This window comes from Scleropages formosus, chromosome 18 (genome assembly GCF_900964775.1).
Source record: "Scleropages formosus chromosome 18, fSclFor1.1, whole genome shotgun sequence".
NCBI classification, from domain to species: Eukaryota; Metazoa; Chordata; class Actinopteri; order Osteoglossiformes; family Osteoglossidae; genus Scleropages; species Scleropages formosus.
Genome location: NC_041823.1, coordinates 8,783,774 through 8,801,339, shown reverse-complemented (window position 1 = coordinate 8,801,339; position 17,566 = coordinate 8,783,774). Strand labels below are relative to the sequence as shown.

At 39.0% G+C, this 17,566-nt stretch overlaps 1 protein-coding gene across 3 annotated transcripts; it reads left to right on the top strand.

Moving 5' to 3' along the window:
• The first annotated feature begins 5,349 nt into the window (after nucleotides 1–5,349).
• irx2a (iroquois homeobox 2a) lies at nucleotides 5,350–9,900 on the top strand. Of its 3 annotated transcripts, none has more exons than XM_018762868.2 (6): nucleotides 5,350–5,474; nucleotides 5,662–5,924; nucleotides 7,075–7,477; nucleotides 7,907–8,596; nucleotides 8,969–9,034; nucleotides 9,404–9,895. In XM_018762868.2, the coding sequence occupies exons 2-5, from the start codon at nucleotides 5,688–5,690 to the stop codon at nucleotides 9,016–9,018; spliced, it is 1,380 nt and encodes a 459-aa protein (XP_018618384.1). In that variant the 5' UTR covers nucleotides 5,350–5,474; nucleotides 5,662–5,687; the 3' UTR covers nucleotides 9,019–9,034; nucleotides 9,404–9,895. The 3 variants fall into 3 exon arrangements, with proteins under 3 accessions (XP_018618384.1, XP_018618385.1, XP_018618386.1); XM_018762869.2 differs by having other exon boundaries at nucleotides 5,655–5,924; XM_018762870.2 differs by lacking the exons at nucleotides 5,350–5,474; nucleotides 5,662–5,924 and adding an exon at nucleotides 6,756–6,891 and having other exon boundaries at nucleotides 9,404–9,900.
• Nucleotides 9,901–17,566: the final 7,666 nt, after the last annotated feature.

Here is a 17,566-nt window from a genome sequence, read left to right as displayed (position 1 = left end):
GCAGCTGTGTGCTGCTCTCGACATCAGAAGGCCCTGCTTTACCAGCCATGAGACACTCGATTACAAAGTGATAGGGCTCAGGGTTTTTAACTCGGGGCAAAAGGAAAGATTTGAAACCCTTTGCTGCCAGCCACATGGGCGGCTGCTGATTAGGAGTCTGGCAGAGGTGTCGATGCCAACCACGGAGTCGGAGGATGCCACTGCCCCACCCCTCTCTGCAGGGCCCATTGTGGAGAACCAAAGACATCCCTCCTTCAAGTAGCAGAGGATGCCTACAAACAGCCTTTTGGGTGTAAAAGAAAATACAGATGGTACACTTTTACTGTTCCGGTTTACAGTACACAAAAACCACGCTTGTCTCACATTATTTATATGCAAACCACTTTGATGTGTCTCTTGTTTATGGAGATTCTCATGAAAATTTACCCAGTTTGTCCCCTGAATCACAATTAATATTACATTCTGTACTACATGATGTCCTGAAAAAAAAAATGAAAAAAAGAAAAAAGATAACAAAAATTATATTTCAGTAATATACATGAACGTATTGTTGTGGTGTCTGCCATCGTTTGAGTACCTAAATATGAAACTGGAGCCGGAATGAACTCCAGCAGATGCAGGCGGGCACCGACACACAACACATACACGTGTGTACACGCATGCCAGTTTTTCCTCCCAGGTAATTTTGTCTCATATTTTCCGTGGTCGGGGTTCCTCTTGTTCTTCTTGGATTTGGGGAATTTCAGCATTCAAATTCTCCAGTTCAAAGACGGTGATTTTCTTGTTCAAAGAAAATATGTGTTAATACATAACATTTTCATTACCATTATCTTTTCTGAACTTGGTGTAACATCCTTGCTGATAAGGCAGCCAGATTTACACCTGAATGTAGTAACACTGTGTGTGTGTGTGTGTGTGTGTGTGTGTGTGTGTGTGTGTGTGTGTGTGTGTGTGAGCATGAAGTACAGCCCCCAGATGCATATATAGGCCCTTTATAGTGACACATTTCCACATCATGTTTGCTACATCTTCTTCATATTTTAGTAAGCCTCCTTAGCCGAGCACAAGGTCCCTTTTAGAACTAATTACAGGCGACTGTAAGTCTAAAGTATGTAGTACAGCCTACAGTCGACTCAAGCAACCTGGTAATACCCTATAAATTGGTTTTTAGTAATCTTAAAAGTCAATACAAGCTTTGTTTTTGCTGCAGAGGAGCTCAAGGTAGGGACTATGTTGGGCACAGAGAGACAGATGAATAAATGCCGTTCTCAGCGTGGACACACTCTCAATGTGTAACACTGATCAAATAAATCTGCTGCAGTCAAGATCACTTTGAAAGCTGTTATAGCAGTGAACAATACGGAGGGAGTGCGTTTAATCATCCAGTCACAGACTGTATTGATTTTGGACCTACTCACTATGACTATATAAATAGCCCATTTCTTTGCAACTGTATCTGGGGGTCGGTCATGAACCCAACTTGGGAGGGAGGGGGAAACAATTAAATAAATAATCAAATACGTCCATATCGCCTAAGCTGAATAATGCCTTCCAGAAATAAATTAATAAAACAAGCAGAGCCCAGGTTCTTGACCAACCAATTTTCACCTTTCCTGAGCTTAAAAAAATATAAAATCAATAATCATTTAGTCATAAGGGTAAATGAAGCAACATAACATCAAAGTATACCCTTTAGCCATTGAAGTCATTCTGTGCCATTTATCTCATCAAAAGGCAGCAGTAATAATCCGTCCACTCTGAGGAAAGCAAGCACACTGCGCCTGCATTATTCCAGAGCAAACAAGTTTGGAGAAAATATTAAAAATCAATAGCTGTTTCCTTCAATCAGACCAGATGACATCCATCATAAATCTGACACTGTAAAAAGTCTCTGTTGAGCATATAGAGCTATAGGGGGGCAAAGAGCTTTCAATTTCTAAATGTAATCAGCTTTATTGGGCATAAGTAACAGTTTAATTACAAATATGTCAGTAGAGACAATCAATAACAGAAAGCCCAAAGACTTCATACAGTTGTGGCAATAAATTTTATTCTATTTTGTACTATAAAAAGCTTCTTATGTAACTTTGAAAAAGAAAACAAAAGGGGAAAAATATTTTCCTTTCACCTTATCTAGAACTGTAGTGAATTTGCTTAAATTTCAAAGATGACAGTTTAATTGAAGTCAACCCTCCTATTTTTTTGGAATACGATTAATACTTTTTTTCTGTGTCACCAAGGGAAAAAGCGCCAGTCTACACATCACCAAAGTATAAAGAAATTTATCTTAAAACATTATTTAAATTTAAACAAAAACTGAACAGTGACTTTTATATTTTAAGGGTTGTTATAGGCCAAATATTAAAAGAAATCAATATTGCAATGAAATTCCAGCATTCTCACATTTGTATTTTTCTGTGTTGACAGACTTTAACTAAGACTATAGGAGACTTTTAAATACTGGAATTAAAAATAAGTTTCTCAAAGTAAACCTAGTTACAGATAAGCAGAAAAAAATGCACAATTATTTACATTCTATGCATCTTCGGATAGTAGTGTGTAAACAGAGGCCTCTAATTACTTACATCGGTGCCCTATAATCTTGTCATTCTTAAAGTTGAAGAAAGTTATGAACACAATTCAGTTCAGATACAGCAGTTATCTATAGGTCTTTCGATCAAACACCATTAACACAAATATGAGGTCACTGTAAAGCCAGTAGGGAAGTTCTCCAGACACTGAAATCACATTTCCTATAGTATATGTATATATTTTGGAATAATTATTCCTTTTATAGGCCTACAGTGGCACTTTCAGTGATTTTTTTGTCTATGATATCAGAGGAGACCTGCTTGGCCTGGAGCAAACATGGTGAGAGGGTAAGGGTCCATTGAACACTAGTTTAGAGGGGACACTGCCCTCTGCTGGCCGTCCACGCATCTGCCCACGTCACGCGAGTGTCCCAGCAGTTCACCTCGCAGTCCGGCCTCACAGTTGTTTACCAAGAACCTTCTTAACAAACATCTCATACAAATCCTTGCACACACCTCCTTCTTCCACTCCAGCATAGGCACATGACAGCGTGTTTAGATCATATTTTTCTGTGTCTGTGGACTTCGTTCTATACAGTAAAAGATTCATAAAGGTTATATGAAGGAATATAAAAGACTATTTCTCAGGTTTTTTAATTGTATTCACTTATTTATTATTATTTTTTTTTACAGCAGAATTATAATTTATTTATACTAAATAACTGTTAAGTTCAAGCATTGCGCGTGCGAAGTGTACAGATGGATTTAGCAGGACTTGATTTTATGTTTTAGCTGTTTACGGTAATACTCAGACTTACATGAATCGTTATTAATTTTAGACTGTTAAACGTAAATGGGATGTATGTGCTTTTTGAAATAAATTCTCTTTTAAGCTTTTTTTCATTGGTTTATTATTTTCACTTGCCGTGGAAAAGGTCAAGTTGCAGCTGTTTCTCCTTTTCGACTAAATGAAATGTACTAAATTAAAACTACTCACTGAAGTTATATTACTGTCAGAATTCGGTTTCAGTTCACTTTCCCTTTTTTAGCAACGGGCGGCGAGTTTTCTCAATTTAAATGTCAAAATATTCTTCGTTCACTGGCACCTTGTTAGAAAAAAAACACGGAACGAGTGAAGAAGCTGTGATTCCGTCTCATAAAAAAACGTTTGCCTTTATTGACCTTGTATAATTAACACGTTGTCTGTTTCACTTATTCTCAGACAAAATTATTAATGCACAGGAGCGCTATCCAATCCGCCACGTCCATGATGTGGGGGGAAAAAAATCAGCATAATATTCAGGGAAATATTAATATCAGTACCTGTCTGAGTGCGGTAATTAGCACCTGAAGTCCACTTTGAGACAGGAATGTCCTTGTTAGTCGGGTGTACAGTTAGAGGCGGGGAGAGAACAAGTGTCTGCGATTGTACTCTAGATTAAAACGTGCGATGTCACCGCTCAATACACTTAAATTGTTCCGCACCGACTGAGATTATGGATTTATTTATTTACACTAAACGGGCGAGAACAGCTCGCTTAAAACGCGTGAGGAACATTTGGCAGTGCGACAAATATATGAATGCTGGTTCACACTGTATAAATATTCTTATACCACAATAGGTTATTAGTTAAAATAACTGCAACGGCAATGGTTAATAATAATAATAATAATAATAATAATAATAATAATAATAATAATAATAATAATAATAATAATGTCAGGGTAACATTAAAATGTGCAATTGATTCTGTTGCTGTTGTTTTAAGTATTCATCCCATCTCCAAATCACACTGAAATGGAAAGATTTCCTCCTCACCTTTTCCTTTGTATTTTATAATGCACAAAAACGACATGCCAGCTAATGAATTTATAATGCCACCTTTAGATGCCACCTAATCAAGTCGTTTCCCCCCACCCCCTTTTTCCTCGGACCCGGGCCGGGATTACGTTGTGCAGGACGGTGGTAAGAAGGCACAGCATCCACTGTGTGTGTGTGTGTGTGTGTGTGTGTGTGTGTGTGTGTGTGTGTGTGTGTGTGTGTGTGTGTGTGTGTGTGTGTGCGCGCAGCTCCGAAGAGGCCAAGTGTAAAATCGCGGGGATGCGGCGTGGGTTACTGGGGGAAGCAGTCTGACACCTCCCACAGGCCGCTCGGGGCACTGCTCTCCAAACTGCCCCGGCACCCGGGCCCTTCCCACAATGCTGCCCCTTCATTTTAGTGGCCAAATTACGCCCCCCCCCCCCCCCAAAAAAAAAAAAAAAAACAAAAAAAAAAAACAGAGCTTTCTCCTTCTGGAAACACCCAGATTTAAAATGAAATCAAAATGCACTCTTTATTCAATCACTTTGAACCGTCAAACTAAATAAGATCATCGGCACAATCAGCGCAAACGCCCAGCCTGTAAATACATTGCCAGGCAAGAGTCAATAAAGTCAATAAAAACAACCGATTAAGTAAAAAATGTTAAGATCACAAGTACAGAAATGTGATTTATGATCATGGGTACGAATGGCACGAATGTGACTGCAATAAGACACGAGTCTTCAGCATCTTGCACACACACTCGGGCCTTTCCTTCTTTATAGCAGAGCGGCTGAGCGCTATTATTCGCGCAACAGAAAGACGCACGCACGTAGCGCGCGCGGACTTGCAGTTTGGGACTCGCTCCCCGCATTCTTGCACCCGCGCGCCGGCGCGCGCCTCCCCGCGCTCCCCGCGCCTGTCAGTTTTGTTGCGGGCTCGGCGGCGAGGGGCGGGGATGCGGTATTCAGATGAGCTCGACTGACAGCTCCTGTGTTCCAGTTGCTCCGAGAAACCCCGAGCTGCGCTGCTTCCTCCTTCCTCCTTCCTGCGAACTCCTCACTCCTCACTTCTGAGCTCCGAAAACACGCACCGGGGCGCTGGGGGATCCCGCACGTTCGCCTTCCTATGCGGGCGCTTTGGTGAGCTCCCTGCTTCTTTCTTTTTTTTTTTTCTTTTTCCCTTTTCTTTATAGGTTTTATTTTGTATTTCACTTTACCTTGCTCCTCTGTACTGTATACCGCTGCGAATTGTGTTTGTTTGTTTATTTATTTATTTATTTATTTATTCGTTTGTATTTATTTATTTCTTTATTTCTTTTGGGGGGAGAGCAAAGAGAAGAGGCGCAGACAGCGATGTCCTATCCTCAGGGTTACCTCTACCAGCCCCCGGGCTCTTTGGCTCTCTATTCTTGCCCTGCCTACGGGGCTTCGGCGCTGGCCGCCCCCAGGAGCGAGGAGCTGGCCAGGTCTTCGTCCGGATCAGCCTTCAGCCCGTACCCAGGATCGGCCGCTTTCACAGCCTCGGCCGGGGGCTTCTCGAACCCGCTGTCGTACCCCACGGACCCCGCCACGGCATTCCCGTCCTACATGGTGAGAACCGCTCCACACGACCATTTTCGGAAAGGAAATCTCTTGACCTGGTCTTGAAAATGAGCAGCATGTCACATGAATATGAGCATATTTTATATTATTATTAATAACGGGTTAGACAGTATTTTTTTTTTTTTGGGGGGGGGGGACATTTAGCTGACGGGTGAAAAAGGGCTATCAGATTTCTTTTAAAATAATTACAGTAGTTAATTTTTGTAAATAGTCTTTTAACTGTGCTGCCCGCTTTGTTGAACAATTTAAAAGGTGCATCTATTATATATTAAGAACCTTTGTTTAAATTTACCGTAAATCGTGTAAGTGCGTGCAATTGCATTTAACGAATGTTTGTCATTTTAATATAGGTATGTTCTGCCAGGTTTTTGGAGGCCTTGGGTTTCACGAATTAAGTTTATGGAATCATATTGCTGAAAATATATCCACTTACAGCCTGGCAAACTTTTAAAGCGCTTCACTTGACAGGCCTGTGGCTGTTTCAGTTGTGTATTGTTTTCAACAGACTGAGTATTATTTTAAACAATCATAATAATAATAATATTAATTCAGTAAACATGTTTGTTGTCAGGTCTAAACTTTTTTTGAGGTTATATGGACCGCGTTTAAAGTATCCGGCGCTGTGTGAAGTTAAACAAGCACAATTTAAACGTGGGGGGAAAGGTGAATTTAAATGCTAATGAGGTGACACTTGAGGTATTCGACAAAAGGTGCACATCCACTGATTTGCAAATTGGATTTGCGATGCTTTAGGGAGGCGATACGCTAAAGGACGACTTTTTTTCTTCTTCTCCTTTTCTCTCTCTCTTCTCTCTTAATTCAACAGCAAAGAACAGAACAATAAGCAAACAATTGTTTGGGGTGGAACCTGCTGAAAATGAAGTACAGTTACTTTATTTATAGTCGCCTGACCTGTAATTGACTGACTGGAGCGATGAGTGAAGCGCTTAATTACGTAATTACAGTGTTGCCATTATATTAATCTCTGCATGTTTTATTTGTATTTTATACATTTTCTGGGTAATCCATACGAGTTGAAATGCATTCTGGAGGGATTTTCTTCATCTCTGCCTTTCACAAGTACGCGTTCAAATATGGGAATGGGGCATTGCTGACATTGTTTGGCTTTAACTGGCAGGGTTCGCCCTACGACCCGCACTCAACGGGCATGGCGGGGGCGCTCAGTTACCACCCGTACGGAAGCCCTGGATACCCCTACCAGCTGAACGACCCGGCTTACCGCAAGAACGCCACCCGGGACGCGACGGCCACCCTGAAAGCCTGGCTCCAGGAGCACAGAAAGAACCCGTATCCCACCAAAGGAGAGAAGATCATGCTGGCGATCATCACCAAGATGACCCTCACGCAGGTGTCCACCTGGTTCGCGAACGCCAGGAGGAGGCTCAAGAAGGAGAACAAGATGACCTGGGCGCCTCGGAACAAAAGCGAGGACGAGGACGAGGACGAAGGGGACGGAGAGAGAAAGGAGGACCGGGTGGAAAAGAACCTGGACAACAGCGAAGCGTCCGCTGAGGATGAAGGTGAAGCCCCGCAAATCGCGCCCGTGTGCCGTGACACGAGGCAGCACCGCTTTTTTTTTTTTTTTTTTTTTTTTTTTTCCTTTCTTTCTTTTTTGTTTGTTCAGTTTTGCTTTAAAGTTTTTCAAAACATTTTCCTATTATTATTATTATTATTATTATTATTTTATTTAGCCAAAATATTAACATTTTTTCATTTTTATAATGTTGTTTTTCTGCCTGTGTTTTATGCCCGTATAATTTGATAAACACTGCAGTAGGTTAAGTATGAACCTCAAACCTTTTTTAAAAAAAAATGTTATTTCATCGATTGTTTCTACTTTTATATGAAAATCCATTTTATATTAAAAGTGATATAAGTGATTTAAACAGTGCTTTTAATTTATTATTATTATTATTATTATTTATTTTTCTTTTTTTTTTTTTTTAAAGGTATAAGCTTGCACGTTGACACGCTCACAGACCATTCCTGCTCGGCGGAATCTGATGTGGAGAAGGTCAGCTGCAGGATTGGGGACATCGTTTGTGAATCTGGATCAGACACTAAGGACAAATGTGAGGATGATGATGATCAAGATGCGGAGAATGAGGAGCGCCAGCGGGGTCTGTCACCCAAGCCTGTGACGACATCGCCCCTGACAGGGGTGGAAGCCCCCACGTTAAACCACCAGGACTCATCCAGGAGCAGCAGCAAAGCAAGCCTTGACATTAGAGCTTCTTCAGGTCCACAGAATCAAACAGTCAAACCCAAGCTATGGTCCTTAGCAGAAATCGCCACCTCGGACCAGAAGCAGCACCATGTGGGACAAAACTGTCCTCCAACCCTGTTGGCATCAACATCATCCACCACATCCCCAGCCAACAGCGTCTACTCTGCCTCCTCCATTCTGGGACGCCCTATTTATTACACTTCACCCTTTTATAGCAATTACACCAATTATGGCAACTTCAACCCTTTGCAGGGCCAGGGAATCCTACGGTACGGCTCTGCAAACGAAGGGCTCGCTCAGACTGTGTTAGCCTCAGGCCCTCCACACAGACAGGCCACTGAGTCCCCAACAAAAAGTAACCCCAGCCAGCCTGAGCACCACTTCAGACCCTCTAACTTAGAACCCAAGAAAGGTAGGTAATAAAATGTACCAGTAAGTTGTTTTGCAAATATGGTGTCATTTTTTACCTCCTCGTATGAATTTGTATATATGTAACTGTTTAACAGATATTTGTATGTAGAATTAAATTTGTATTGTTAGCAAATCGAACATGTTTGTGAATGATTTAATTTCAAGGCTTTACATTATATACATATATAGATATATACATACACATATATATGTGTATGTACATATAGGGATGTTTGCATAATTTAAAATATTATGGTATACATAACTTTTTAAAATTTAGGTTTAATTATAATAAATAATATAACACAAATAAATCAAAAGCTGAAGGGGTAATGAGATGAAGTATCTAAACTGAGGGTTGTATTTTTGACAGACACCCTTGACGTGTGCACGGTAGGAGCCCAACCATACCTATCAAGTTAAAATAAAGGTTGCGCAAGTAAGTTGTCTGCTAGGATTTTGATTCATATCCTAAAATATATATTTTTGTTTGACAGTACTTGTTTAAATAGGCTTTCAATGAAACAAAAACACAAGTATACTAAATAGTGTGTGTTGTATCCTATGTGGATTTCGTACTTAAAACGCATTGCATTTCATTTTGAGTGAACTGATGATTTTGTTCATTTTTATTTATTTATTTTTTTTTCCCCACCCCTAATTAAAAGTAGCAGTATACTGCTCTGAAATCCTCTGTTGGACAAATAATGTGACATAATGTCAATAGTGTAGGGCTTTTGCTCAAAGATTTTGCTCTTTGGAATTTGGAATTTTGAGTTGATTTTGGTTTTATTTCCTTGGTCCGCAGGTAGGTGTCACAATTGCTTTGAAAAGAGCCATCACTACTTCTCTATGGTTTTTAAAACAAAACTGTTCTTTGTACTGGATTGCAGCTCGTGCTGTAGACGACGTCTACAGACAGCAAATTATAATACTTAATAAAAGAATGATACTGCATAGACGAAACATATACTTAGACGGTGATTATACCATAAGCATTGTTTAATTTACGCTTTCGTTTTTAAGAAATGTGCATTTATTGGTGAAGTAGTTTCCCAATGTATGTGAATTTGAAGAAAAAAAAAAGTTATTTCTCAGGATCCTATATTGCTTCATTGCCACGGTATATATTGTATATTATAGGTGTGAAAATAACTAGGCATACGGTGAAACTTTGTAAAGGTGTATAATGCTGAAGAGGTGAGACTGATTAACTTGAGAAACATAAAAGTGGAATACATTTGATATTTATTTTTGTAATGATGGCAAAGCCCATAACTTATGCAAGTTGTATTGCAATGAAATCTGAATATTGTTTTTTGTAAATAAATAATGGTTGGATTTTTATTTCAAATGTAATAGAAAGATACACAATCTTTGTTGGTTGTTAACAATAATACTTTTACTAATTTATATCGCTGATTATAAATAAAAACAGGCTGGGTATATTCTGGCAAAAAGCTGTTCTCATCCTTATTTAGTTGCACGAAATTAAACTTTTCTGTCGTTTTGGTGAGGTATTTTAATTTTCGGATGAAATAAAATGTTGTTATACAATGTTTAAAAAATTAAACAAATTCTATTGTGAAGCTGTTTAGTGGTTACAAAAAGTGAGGCATTTAGAGGGATTTAAATTTTAACCGTAAAACATCATTTTTTTTACAAACAAATAATAATAACCAGTGTACTTCGCGCACCATGAATTTCTAAAGGATGAAAAATTGTATCCACAGTCATCTTTAGTCATTTGGTAATTTTTTATTCCCCAGTCCGTTTTTCACATTGATTAATAATAGTATATTCGGAAACATTATTGAATCTCAGCGGGGGGATCGTCCATTCTATTAACTCAATTCAGAAGGATCATTTGGATCTGAAGATTGTCTAAACATACATATGGGGAAAAAAAAAAAAAATCAGAAGTAAATTATATTGTAAAGCTAAACCAGAATGGCAATTAAAAATACAGAAACATCGAAGTTTTAGAAATCATTTTGATACGGTATGGATACAAATGTTTAATTTATTTATGTGTTTATTAAGTGATAGTCAGCCGTTAAATGGCTAACGTGTTATTCATAGTCGTATATCCGCTAACATTTCTGATATATAAACAGGAATTTCTTTAAATCATACATCATGAATGTACTTTATGACCCTTAAAGTAGGTGTGTTGAAAATATGTACAAATTTATACAAAAAAAAAAAAAAAATGTAGTCTATACAGTATAATCGGGAGAAATTAAGCTGTTTTGTCTGGTTTGGACCGCGTGTTTATATTTAACTCCGTGATCTTCGATCAGAAAGTGTACAAGTTTAAATCAGTTTGTTTTGGTAATGTTCTGAATTAATACTAACCTGTCCCTTGGGGGGTGGGGTGGGGGGGGGGGGGGTTCTTTGCTCTTAAACTTCTCTTCAAAGCGCAACCTATATCTTTGTGTTTGCTTATTTGGTGAGGAAAGACAAACAGTCCCATCGTGGGTCCGAAATGTTTCATTAGAGCTGATTTATTGCAATTTGAGCTTTAAAACCCAGGTGGGGTCCCTGGGGGGTGAGGGCTGGGGGATGGGGTGGGGGGGTCGTGGGGGACCTGCTCCTTGTTGTCAAATAGAACCAGAGGCGCTTTCGTGGACCGGGGCCCCTTTTTTTTCTGCTTTCCTGAAAATGTCAACATTTGTTCTCAATAAAAAAAGTGTTATTGTTTCTGTAAAACAGCCCACCCGACGCCTTTGAAAACATGAAAAGAACTTCACGCGCCTCTTTCTGATTGGAAGCAGAGGATGGGGGAACAAAAGCCGATCACCCAAAGGTGTGGGACACGGGCTGCGTGCGGGGCCAACCTGTCATTAAGTACCATGGTAATACAGTGCGGCTTTGAGCGTATAAATAGGGGTGCAGCCCCTTTCTCACGCAGATCTTATCTGCTCAGCACCACATTGAACACAATCCATGTAGATATGAAGTCATTGTTTGCTGTTAATCCTGCTGATTTGGTGCACTTGGGTCAAGATTGCCATGCAAGCAAAGCGACAGTCAATTGACCTTCTATTGGAACCAATTTCATTGTATTTCTCTTTTATCATTATATATGTAAATGTTTAGGCAAATGAACGTTACACTCACACTTTTTTTTTTTTTTTTGTTCAGTTTTACTAAGAACCGTTTGGGATGATATGTTTTCCAATTAACTTTACATTTCATTTTACAAGCCAGTAAACTTAACACACACACACACACACACACACACACACACACACACTTCTCCTTGTTATGCTCCAGGTAAAGTCGAGACAATTTTATTATATCTTTATCACACATATAAAAATTTACAGCATACAATAAAAATATTAGCTGGTTCTTGTTTACCCCTTTCGATAAGGTGGCCGTTTATGTCCATATTTAAGATGTGCTATGATTTAAAATATCAGTCTTTTTTTTTTTTTTTTTAATTATAGCAAGGTGGTTACATTTAAGAAACTACTTGAAGCTGACGATAAGTGTTCTGTAACACGCATTGAACGCTGACATTCACACATGTGCAGTTAAAAAATGTACTGTAAACATGAAAATCAGGCTAGAAAATCGTGATCAACTCGAATTTTATCATTAATACAAAGTACACAGTATAGCATATATATAATGCAGTGTGTCTATAGCGAAATGTTTTAATTACTTTTCATTTATTTTTAATTTGTGCATTCCGAACAACCCCTTTTTTGTTGTTTTGATGGAAATCATACGGCATTTTTGTGTGTCGAAAGAAACCTTTAACCGGATCAACTGACTGATCCAATAAACTCCTATGACATATTAAAAATGCGCAGCATCTCTGGCCCCTTGTAACATTTAGTTTCCCTTGTTTATTTTTACAACTTAAACTCGCCATTGAAGTGTAGTCGTAAATAATGATTGCGCAAAAAAGGGAGAAATTACAAACAAATCGAGTACAGATGGGTTTAATAAAGGACATCAAAGCGGTGAGGATATTTCAAAGTAAGTCCTAGGTATATCCCCTCATAAATGTGCCAGAAGTCATATTCCCTCTCCCTGCTGATCAAGGAAAGGGAACAGACAGAAACTATTTTAGTCCATGACGTTTGTTAAAACCAGAATCCAAACAGGATCATTAGGATCTTTAGCCTGGTTCTGATCAGGCTGCTTAAGAGCTCGTGTTCGACAAGGAACACTATTATTATTTTTTTAATATCTCCTCCTATTTCCCCTTAATTTATGTTTTTATGTGTCCTGTATTAACATCAAGTAGTTTGTGATTGTTTTCTGTTAAAGTAAATACACATTTCGGCCTGGGAGAAAAAATCGAAATGGCAAATAGACACTGTGCCAAGGTAAGGTTCAGTTATTGCATATTTACGAACGGAATAAGGCGCAGAAGTAACGTAAGTTCATGAACTGCGCGTGAACAATACTCAATTATAAAAGGTTTTCTTTCATATTTATCACTTTGTCCCCCCCCCTTTTTTATGGTTTTTCAATGTTAAGGCTCGTGAGACCTTGCAAATCATAACATTCCTCATCCCTCACCTTACTCATTGTTTAATTTAATTAAATATAGCCTTTATGTACTATGGAAATAATTACAGAGGAAAAAATGCAGGGTATTTATGCTGAAACTGCACCACAGTGTTACTTTTTAAGTGAATAATAGGTTATTGGAATAAAATGCCCAATAAAGTAATGAACACAACCATTATTATTATTATTATTATTATTTTTATTTTTATTATTATTATTTCAAAATAAAGGTTGGGAGAAATATTACATATGATTGGATGAAGAGGAGCGGTGGTTTTTTCTAAATTCAAAAGACACTTTTCAGATTTTCCCCAGTATTGGACGCAACGTGATCCTCCCTAAATATTATTGTCTAGGGGTGAAGCTAGACCAGAGGAATTTAAGACATTTCATATCTCTAACACTTAATTGTTCCAGCTTTGAAGGACAACTTCAATATTAAGGGGCCTTATAGTATTTAACCACGAAGAAATGGGCTTTTGAGAATATGTCTAAGTATTTATGTAAAGTCAGTGCATAATAAAATATGTGCAGTTTATATGTGTCATTTTAGGGGAAGGCATCAAGATCTGCCAAGTCCAAAATGGTGTGCTTGTTTTTATGATAAATTCTTCTATTTTTTTATTATATACCAGATATGTTGTGTTCAGGATACAGAAGCAGGACAAAATAACAACCATAACTAAAGAACACATATAGCAATGCAGCTTTTATTTCCAGTAATAGTCCATGAATGTGAAACTCTGTCATTTGGTTCACTAATCTACAAATTCATGTTTAAAATTTCTATTATACTGTTATACATTATACTGTTATGAATATGACTCCAAACATAAGTCCCAATCTGGTTTGTTATGCCATTTAAAAAACAAAACTCAAGGCAGAAGAATTAAAAAGCATAACATTTGTCTGTAATCCAATACCAGTGTTGGGTTCAAATTTTTCAAATACCAGAGATACTGTATATCCATTGCTCACACACACACACACACACACACATATACGCACATTTTTTTTTTTCCAGGTTCATCCGGTTAGGCATTGCAGAATTGGTTGATCACAGAAACACACTAATTGTTGATAGTATAATGATCTACAAGAGACTAGTGTGGACATCCTCATTAGCTCTGTAAACAGTTCCTCACCATTAGACCTGATTGAAATCAGACTGTTTTCCCTGTTTTTCCTCATTTGTGAGTCTCCCCCTCCACTTTTTTTTTTTTTGTATTACACATTACATTTCTGTCATGCTTGGCAAGCAAACATGATATCCCCTGAAGAATGTAAAGAGGGAGAAGAAAAAATTACCCTGACAGCAGCCATTAGTTAAAAAAAAAAAAACACAATGAATAAACTCCTTGCACAGGAGTATCGGGACTAATTAAGATTCTGTTTAGCGACCCTGGACGGAATGTTAATGTGGATTTGCTGTAACTGAAAGTGAGAGAGAAGAGAGAAAGAAAATGAGTTTTGCATTCTAAAGGGCATGTTCAGGTGACAGGCTGCTCTCACTTGCTTTACCTGCAGGTTGTCTGAGACTCGTGACAAAGTCGTCAGCTCAAATTTCGGTTTTCTGGCTTTCTTTAGCTCAGGCCTGTATGCACCTCTTTCCTGAGTAGCTGCTTGTAGTCCAGCGAAGCCAATACTCTCTGAGGGGATAAGGGCTGCATTAACCCACTATCTCTCCCTCAGAGAGTTTGCTGGTGCCTGCTTCTTGGACAAATACAGCACAAATTCAACAGCGAGATTAGGATCCCCGCCCAAATCCGAGGGGGATTCTTGACCCTTTGAAGTTGCAGCTAGTTTGCTTACATAGAAGTTTACATGATTAAGTCAGGTTTTTACAGGACTCAACAAGGCGAATTTAATCGCCACACAGTGCGTAGCGTGAAGAACTACAAATCCCAAAACCTCTTTAAGCTCAACAAGTTACAGCGATGGTTCATTAGCACATAAATAAGGCGTGTTTGGCTATGATTCTAAATTCAGTTTTGACTCCATCATAGCTGATCATTCTTATTGTGTGGTCTGTTATTAGACATGAATTTTTATACATCAGTTCATTGTTTTGAGTTATATATTTAAGGGATCTTCCTGAGTACTAACAAGTATAGGTATTCCTCTGGGCAGCAGGCCACAGCCTAGACAATGGTTCAAGTTCAAGTTATGCCATCCAGTGGTTGTAAAAGCAGTATGATCAAGGTCTTCGGTGGTGAATTGTAATTGCATGGTTCTGCCATGTAGAAAAGGGTGGAAATATCCCAGAAATCTGCCCATCAATTGTCAGTAACCGCTTGGCCTGAGCAGGGTCGTGGCAAGCCAGAATCTACCCAGCAATACAGGGCACAAGGCCGAGGACACACACACACACACACACACACAGGGCAGGACACCAGTCATTTGCAGGGCACCCCAAGCAAGGCTTTAACCCCAGACCCACCACACAGCAAGCACTGGCTGAACCCACTGCACCACCACGCCCCCTTCTGCTGCAGTCTTTCTTTGAATATTGTGTTTTGAACCGTAAAATTGAAATTGTGACTTGTATGAAGATTACCAAAAAGAGGTGTGGACATGCAAGAGTGACCCAAAGTTGATTTTTTAAAAAAATTTAAAACAAACAAACAAACGTGGGCCGAAAAAATAATGGCCTCACTGGAAAATCCTACTTTAAAAAGTAATTGCATTGGGTTTCTGAGTAAGGGTTTTCACAAGAGTTTCTGACTGAGCCACTGCTTACAAGCACTGCTTACTTGACCCAAAAGATGATTGTTGTTAAACCTGCATGATGTGTACGTAGTCTTTTGTCTCAGTTGTATTCCACCAGTTGGGAACTTTCTCTCTTACCAGACAATTCACTTAGTTCATCCACTTTGCTGCTCAAAAGCCTAGGAGTAATAATGAATACTGCTTCTCAGAATACTGAAGCCATAATCCAAGCCTGTATGACAATTACAGGACCTGCTGGAGTCTCAAAACATAATCACCATTGTTCCTGGTCAAGGCCATGATCGTATCCTGCCTGGACTACTATAGTCCCTCATATCTGGTTTCTGGCCTCTACCATGAAGTCTCTCCAGCTGATCCAGAATGTTGTAGTACCAGTTGTGTTTGATTTGCCAAAGAATTCCCATGTATGTCTCCACCTCAGCTCTCCACATTGATATCCTGTAGCTATCCCTATCGATTTCAGGACTCCGGCTACAGCCTATGAGATGATCAACGAATCTGCTCCCTGATAACTGCAGGACCTTATCACTCACCACACCCCAACAACAACTCTATGCTTTTTACCTCTGCACAGACACAAAATGGGTCTGCAGGTTCTTGGTTTTGATTCTGACGTTGTGGAATGGGCTCCTTATCTACCTTAGAACTTCTGAATCCCTTTCAGCATTCAAGAAGGGTCTCAAAACATACTTCTCTCAGGCCCACTTCTTTCCAGATCTCCTAACAGTTTCATGAATTTTCATCATACCATTTGTCGTGATGACCTTTGTATTTTCTGTCCTACTCAGCTACTGGTGTAATGTGAGTTGACAAAAAGCAGTGGTGTCACACAAACTTTAGTCTGTGAGTTATGTGTTTCCATCTTGGTCTCTTTCGAAATGCACTTTTGTTCATTCTGAGTTGTACATTGCCCTCAAGGAAAGCATCTGCTAAAATGAAAAATGTAAATGGAATGTAAAATGTACTTTGCAGCTGGGAACATGCTACACTCCATGTGTCGCTCAGCTTAAACCTCAACCACACACATCCCAGTACCAACACCTGCGCCCAGGGCTGACTGATTTTTGTGATGATGGCACCGGTAGGTGGAATATGCTGAAATAAGAAGTAAAGCTTTTCCATTAATTTGTATCCTTCACTCCTAAAGCAGTCTTCCAATGACTCATGCAACACTTTGACTAATGTCTTTGCTCTGTATTAGATTATGTCAAATTGATTGGCAGGTAAGTTTGCTAATTACTGTAAATGTTATTTTTTTTAGGTGAGTTGTATTGTGCTGTTGAGAGTAAATTTCTGTGAAATTAACAAAATTCCAGGCAGCTCGAAGTGTGCGTGCGCGCGCGTGTGTGTGTGTGTGTGTGTGTGTGTGTGTGTGTGGGGGGGGGGGGTCTGTGCTGTTAATTTCTAGAAGGAACTTTATTGACCTCTGATGTACAACTTACTGTTGTACTGGGGCATGATATAAGATTGAAAAGATTTTTAGAATTCTCTCTTCTTGGTTTCAATTATGCTTTGTGCTTCTTGGCAGTATCATCATAATAGTTATCACTCACTTTGACCTTTCAGTAGCCATTTAAAATAGTGAATGGAAATATTAAAACCCTGTGCTGAAAATAAAGGATATGTGAAGTATCCTTTTTCTTGTGGCTATAATGGAAAATAAAAGAATAAACAATTTATAAAATTAAATGAATGAATGAATGAATAA

Excerpts from the sequence above, each read along its gene's own strand:
- irx2a (XM_018762868.2), top strand. The coding sequence starts at position 5,688 with ATGTCCTATCCTCAGGGTTACCTCTACCAGCCCCCGGGCTCTTTGGCT. Across the intron at positions 7,478-7,906 it reads AGCGTCCGCTGAGGATGAAG|GTATAAGCTTGCACGTTGAC; the intron begins GTGAAGCCCCGC and ends TTTTTTTTAAAG. Across the intron at positions 8,597-8,968 it reads TAACTTAGAACCCAAGAAAG|ACACCCTTGACGTGTGCACG; the intron begins GTAGGTAATAAA and ends TATTTTTGACAG.